The 7,317-nt window shown below is 32.0% G+C and overlaps 1 protein-coding gene across 3 annotated transcripts in view; it reads right to left on the bottom strand.

Moving 5' to 3' along the window:
• The window catches only part of LOC106456883 (serine/threonine-protein phosphatase 4 regulatory subunit 4-like), a 54,602-nt gene that overhangs the window by 32,184 nt on the left and 15,101 nt on the right, over positions 1 to 7,317 (bottom strand). For 2 of the 3 annotated variants that reach the window (XM_013916252.2, XM_022382670.1), the window contains one exon: positions 3,143 to 3,221. In XM_013916252.2, coding sequence (XP_013771706.2) covers positions 3,143 to 3,221 — 79 coding nt within the window. Of the gene's footprint in view, positions 1 to 3,142; positions 3,222 to 6,759; positions 6,927 to 7,317 lie in introns of those variants that run through there. The other variant, XM_022382671.1, reaches the window with a different exon arrangement.

The following is a 7,317-nucleotide window of genomic DNA, read 5'->3' as shown; positions in this document are numbered from 1 at the left end:
CACGTTCAATGTTTTTCAATCCTGGTATCAGGCTGACTCTCCTTGGCCATTGCTTCTTTATCCAGTGCTGATTTCGTGCTCTGCTTTCCAATTCACACAAAAAACATGGAAACATCGTATAACCAGATTGTTGACCCAACAACATACAAAGGACTTTTAAGTCTCCACAAAGTAGCCAACCATGTTCTTTGTATTTGATCTTATTAAGAAGAAGTTCGAAATTTTTGTATGTTTCCTTCAAGTGAACCAAATGAGCAATAGTAACAGATGCATATATGTTACCATTGTGAAGGAGAACACCTTTTAGACTTCTTTTGGAGAAATAATGAACAATTGCCACTCACTTTGTTCACAGACTGCAGCTCCTAGCACTGGTATTAATTCAGCAATATTGTTGCAACAAATCAGTGAACCTTCTTGCAAAAAGTATGGTAGAATCTTTCTCACGATTTCTGTATCAGTAAAATGATGTCCCTGGAGAAAGTAAGTTCTTAGCCCAAAGTCTGGACCCCAAAATCTATGAAGAATCTTTTGGAAGGTCCAAACCTTTCACCAAATCATTAAATTCACCTTGTGTGAAAAGTTGTAGTTCACCAGACGTTTCAGGTTGAAAACAATCCCTATCATGATTTCTATTGACATAGGATTAAACTGTATCAAGAGTCTCTGGTGGAGTAGGTACAGGTACATCAGATCCATGAGCAACAGGTCTTATAGCAGATTGAAGGTTCGGACAAGAAATTTCCTTTTTATTTTGAGTATTGTAGCCTTGCACATTACATGAGTAAAAATAGCAGTCATCTTCATGGTTTCTAGGCTCACACTAGACCATTGGAATTCCAAAAGGCAAATACTTTTTTTCTTATCTTTAGTCCATTGTCTCAACTCTTCAACACAAATGGTGCAAACTTTGTGTGGAACCCATAATCTGTCTTGGTCCCAAAGATTTATTCCAAAATATGCATAATATGCTTTTTTGATGAATTCTGTAGTGTTATGTCTGTTTCTTTACAACAAATTTTCCACAAATATAACAGAATATGTTTGGGTCATTTACACAACCTCTTGTTGCCATAGAGATGAATAAATAATATTGAAAAGAAAAAATGTCCAAGTGCATGCACAAACAAATACTATAAAGAAATGACACATCATGCGGTCTGATAACTGTTTACATACTAGTGATGTGTTTCTCGTGGGTTCTGGAATGATCAATAAGATTCTCACATAGCGACTGGTCTACAGATATCTATAGCCAGTGGTTGTCAACATTTTAAGCATAACAAAAAGGGATCCGACTTCAACGAAAATGATTCACTTATGTAAAAGTACGTATGACATTTTGTGAAAATTCTGTACGTGATGGAGAAAAGTGGATAAAATTTTCGGATTCAACGTAAAGGAATTACTGTAGAACATGTAAAATTTCAAGACAATAAAACCATCGCAGGCCTGTGATAGATGGTGAAGAATCACAGACATTGGTCATAACAAAAACCTGAATGATAAATAACCATGAATTCAAAATTAAGTTGATCCAAAGAATTAGAAAGCAAAAGAAGAAGAAGAATGGCCAAAAATGTTATCACCCACTAGCTAAGCCCTCATTTTGAAACATAAAGAGCAACTTGGATAACGGTTCAGAGATCCTTGGTAAAACAAGTACACAGAAAAAAGTATGGCAAATATAACAAAGCAATAGCTAGTAACAGGTGTGATAATGTTACATCATAATGACACTGATAAGTTTAATCATCTTTCCTTCCTGCCTGAAAACAGATAGTGGCATACATCAGGTCAAGTGCAGTTGGAATATTATTATACTAGAAACCCATACTGAACTGGTAAGGAATGTGTAATGTAATATCAAACCAAATACCAACTATTGGTTCCTGTTCCACCAGGTTAGACACTTACATACTATAAGACTTAAGGACATGATGATGTCTACCCAATGCCAAAAAGACAAAGAAAATATAAGAGACCAAACAAAGAAAAGGAACCCAAAAGAACAAACAAATGAAGACCCAACCAAGAAGAGCTTTAGCACAAAGAGAACAACAAATGTGAAAGAAAATATATAAGAGAAAATGAAAGCCATTTTGCTTATAAAATTTAGATGCAAGATTTAGATAAGATAGACTCTTTAGATAGACTGTGGAAAAGAATCCTTTGACAGGCTAATAACATGATGAACATCCCCCTCCCCCAAAAACTCCATTATCCAAACAAGAGCAATAACCAAATAGCAGACATAGTGCAGGTTCAAGGTTTTACAGGGTTTACCCCATCAGTAAATAAGTTTGAGGGAAGAGTGTTAAAAATTTTCTTTGGTGCACTCAAATACAGGTAAAAAAAAAAATCTACCGTAAAAGGAAAGTAGATCAAAAAAAAGTGGGAATGGTGCACCACAAGGTTGGCATGGCTACGGATTCAAAACCTGATGTCTGAAAATTTATCTGTGAAATAGTTTTTTTGTAAGACAGTTGAGGTTCTTTAATAGAATTTTAAAGTGGGCTTATCAAGAATTATAAAAAAATTGGAAATTCTTTAATACAATTTAATACCATGTAGCACACAAGCAACAACAACAACAACACAAAATACAAAAATAATGCCAGTAGATGAGGCAACACCAGCAAAATAAGGAACAAAATAAGAATTATTCAGAAGCAAGGACTACAAAAGAAATGCCAGCTAAGCATCATCACACGCAGTTAAGTCATAAAAAAAAAAGGAATCACAGTCATTGCCATTAGATCACAATAAAATGCAAGAGAAACAATAATGACAATCTAGAAACAAAGGCATAGGCTAGGCTCATTGTAGGCATATTTTAACACACAGAGAATGGCTATTTGAAACAAGACCTTATAAATTACTAAGTGACTTCATGAAACTAATGAAGTTAAGGTTAGGATAAATGAAAATTATTTTTTACGAAAAAAATCATTTCAACATAAAAGTGTACTACAACTTTTTAAAAACTATCATATTTTTTAAAACAACTAAGTAGCTCACACAATTTAAGCTTATATTTGTAGTAGTTTATTTTTACCACTATTAAAAGAGATATTTGTAACTCTACAATTTGTTTATCTATCTGTGGTTATTCTACGTAAAACTCAAATGTTCATTTTACCTGAGGATTTGAAAGATTACGCACATCATCAATTTCTTTCACTTCTAAGTTTCTTAGTCTCTGTTCTACTTGTTCAGGCCTGTAGAATAAGTTATAGCTAAGTGACTAGAATACAATTTTTTCTTCAAAGTTGAGAAAACAAATGTTAGGAAAAGGTTAAAACAACTTTTCTAAGACCTGTAGGAAAAAATGTGGGTGAGAAAGTAGAATAAAACTTTAGAGGTACAAAACAAGAATAAACTATTGGCATGCCTGTAAAGATGGATATTGGTAAAAACTAGAATAAATCTTTCTCAGATCTGTGAGAATAAATGCTGGTATGAAACTATAGTATTTCTTTAGGTCTGTAAGAATGAACAGAAGAAAATGTAACGGAAATAAGTGCATGTGAATCTCACAAGTCTATTTGTTACAAGAAAAATTATTCAACTTATTAGACAATGCACAAAAATTATATATAAATTTCCTATTTTTCACTTCTCAGTGAAAACAAAAACAACACTATAACAGTATTTCATAGTTATTAATTATTATAATCACCAACTACAGCTCAATCATTTGAATTACATATCAACTGATATACAAGTAGGTTCTAAAAACCTTTTAAAAGATTAACACTTTACTGTTTTTACATTCTTTTTGAATCCTTTGAGCCAGAAAATAAAAGAAAGCTGAGAATAAAAATAAGCATACTTATTTAATCCAGGAAATTTATTTATCACATCATTTTTGCAAACAAATTAGAAATACTCACTTATTTATGAGATTTAATTAAATATATTGAATCATTCTACTTAATCATGAAATCTTTATAACGAAAGTTACTTTGTCTAGCAGCTTAACTTTTTAATAACTATCTAAAATTTGTATAATCACCATAAATTACACCTTCTAGTATTACCAAAGTATGTGCAGTGTATTTTATTTCTACCTTTTAAGAATTAGGAAATTTATCCGATTTGTTTTTTTGGAATGACATTTAATTTTACTTTGCTTGTAAAAATGGATAATCAGAGATTCTTGAATGTTTGGTTACTCCATGAAAACCAATAAACTTTTCAAACAATCAAGACTTAAATTATAATGACTTCCATTATGTCCCATAATTTTTTGTTTACCTAGACTTAGAACTGTATATACAAGTGCTTATCTATTTTGTAAGTACCACTAGTTTTAAACATACATATGAAGTTAAATAACAAAATAAGTATATAAACAACATATCTTCGAAAATAAATTTTTTTCAGGTAATGGTTCACAAAATGTTTTTTTTAAATTAACTTATGAAGAGCAATTATGATATTAATCACAAACTGGCTATTTAAGTGTTCACCTAAAATAGTAGTGCAAAATATGCTGTCACAAAGCCTAACATAACAGTGTACAACAGCATACAAGTGCATGATCATTATCTTTGAAACACTATCTAGGTTAGTTCAAAAACATTAAGTTAATAAGATCTAATGATACATACCAGCTATCAATATGCCATACAATTCCATACGCTTGTATACATACTGTACAAGTTGCTAGATCAGATAAGAACTGAAAAGACTGAAGCAATAACTGTTTTGTTTCTATAATAACAAAACTTGCAGAAATTCTGACAATTTTAGGGACTAACAAATTATTTTACAGTAAGGTCTTGGGTTTCTTCCAATTAAAACAATCAATTGTAGCATCTTCCAAATAAGAAACCTTTAATTATGAAAATTTCAGCTGTTCTGGAGAATGTGTTAATTTCTTTGAAACTTAATAAATACTTTAATCAAGTTTGTGCAATTTGAATGAGAATTTTTTTTTTGACAATTACAAAAGAAAAAAAACATGAAATTGAAAATTTCTTAATCAAACCTATGTCTGCATACATATTCTTAATGGTAACAATTTTCAACAATATTTATGAAGTGGAATTCTCATTCTAAAATTACAATATTAAATTACAACCACTTTAAAATGATGACATCTATTGGTCAAATGTGTAATATTCAGATGCAAAATGTAATCACTGCAAATACATGTTATATCACAAGAAACAGTATCAACCACAGGTGACTGATAATGTAACTCCACAATCTGAAAGGAAACCACATTACTCTGTTATACACAGTTGAGTATGTTATATTAGATATTATCACGATTGTGAATAAACAAGTCAAATGACAACTGCAGTTGATTTAAAGTTGTGGTGGAACAGAATATGTCAGAACTATATTTTGACAGTTTTTGTTTTTTTGTAGGTAGTGCGATGGATGCTACCAAAAATTGGTGGTTTTAGGAAATGATATGTAAAAACCCCTTCCAACCCAAAATATTCACATATACACATCATGAATGTGTTCTGGTTGGTAAGTTACAATTTCCAAGGTGATAATATCCTTTGTACGTGATGGCAATGGAAAAATAAAGAAATGATGAAGTTGGGACACTATGACCATTCAGAAATAGATGGGAAATGATTCATACCCCAGGAATGGTAACTAAAGTGTGGCATTTAGTTACAGGTGAGAAATCTCAAACACAAAGGTTAGTGGTAAAAGTTGTCCATTTGCCCTAGGCAACATAATCAAGAAGGATCTTCTTCAGTAAACAATTCCAACAGGGTACATGTTCACAAAAATAAGGCTTCCAGTCATACCTCCCATTCAATCATTGCATACCTAAAGTAGCTGCAGAATGAAGCGAGTATTTGTGATATTCCATATGAATACATATCGGTCAAGTCACTGGATGTAGCACCTTTGGATTTCTGTATGATAGGACTGTTGAAAGTGGAGCTGGGAAACTGTCATCAATGTATGCTAGATGAATTACGAAAACCCAGTATGAAGAAGAGGCATGCTTTGAACATGACGGCTTTAAAACAGAGTCTACTGTAATGGAACCTGAACTGTAGGGCTACTGCCAAGATGTACAGTTATGAGATAGAGCATGACTGGACATGGCGACATTGCATGTAATAATGTGGTGAAACTCCAAATTTATTTTAATTTAACTGAACTCAACTCTCAGTATATTAAAACCTTAAACAAAATTGATAAAACAAATTGGGGTAATCTATCCAAACTTAAATCTATAGCATGTTAAAACATTCAGAGTGCTTTAACTGTGTTCAAGTTGACAGAACAATAAAGAACATTACAATCCTGATAGACTATGATAATGGTATTTTGAATACAACAAAACTGAGCATGCCAAAGTGTTAATAATATTTATTAAATCGTATGTATATATTAATATTTGTGTACAAAGTTTCCTTTTTGGTGAAATAAACAATAACTTTGCAATAAAATTTCGATAAATATAAAAGTACTGAATTAGACTTGCATAATACAAGAAAAACAAAGTCAAAGAGGATAAGAAAAAATATGCAAGTCCTCAAAAATGTCCTACAGATTCTGTTTTTGTTCAAATATAAAATTTTAATTTATTTGGGTTTACATGAAAAAAAATATATAAAAAAAACAACAAAATTTTTGTCCTCTGGAAACATATTAAAGTACTGGTAATATAAATAAATAATTTTGAAATTATATTACTTGAAGGATTTTACTCGGTTGTTTCCAGTTGTATACTTAGTGTAGGCACAACAACCAATTAAGACTTTTCTTACTTACTCCATGAACTGGCATCGTGAAGCCTGGATTTTTCAGCTCCACTAACTTCTCAAAACATCTTCGTAAGTCAAATGACTGGACAAAATTTAACCTTATCTACATTTGCAGCAGCTTTCCTTACACAGTTTTAATAAAGCTGAACATGCACATTGCACTTATGACATAGCTACAAAAGTAGACTATTACGTTACGTTAAACTTAATGCTGGTGATACCTCTCCATCCGGTCCGAATATTTTATTTACAACCCGTTTTTCTCTGACGTTGTCAGCGCCATGCGTTGACAGTTTCAGCAAACAGAGCTGCAATATATCTAGGAAATCACATGTACATCTGCGCATACCGATTCAGTTTCTTTTACAACCACCAGGTTTTAGTTTATACCAGTTTCTATCTTAAAGCGAGACCGTACTCTCTTCTAGCTTAATATTTAACATTACGAGAGCTGAGTGTTACTGCATATGGCAACGTTGTGACCGAAGGCGCGTGCATGTTTTTGCACCACGGCTTACCTTATCTTGCCCCACGGCTTTTATATATATATATATATATATATATA

The sequence above is a fragment of the Limulus polyphemus genome, unplaced genomic scaffold (assembly GCF_000517525.1).
Source record: "Limulus polyphemus unplaced genomic scaffold, Limulus_polyphemus-2.1.2 Scaffold268, whole genome shotgun sequence".
Lineage (NCBI taxonomy): Eukaryota > Metazoa > Arthropoda > Merostomata > Xiphosura > Limulidae > Limulus > Limulus polyphemus.
The sequence above is the reverse complement of the archived record's forward strand: the minus strand, read 5'-3'. Positions and strand labels throughout refer to the sequence as shown.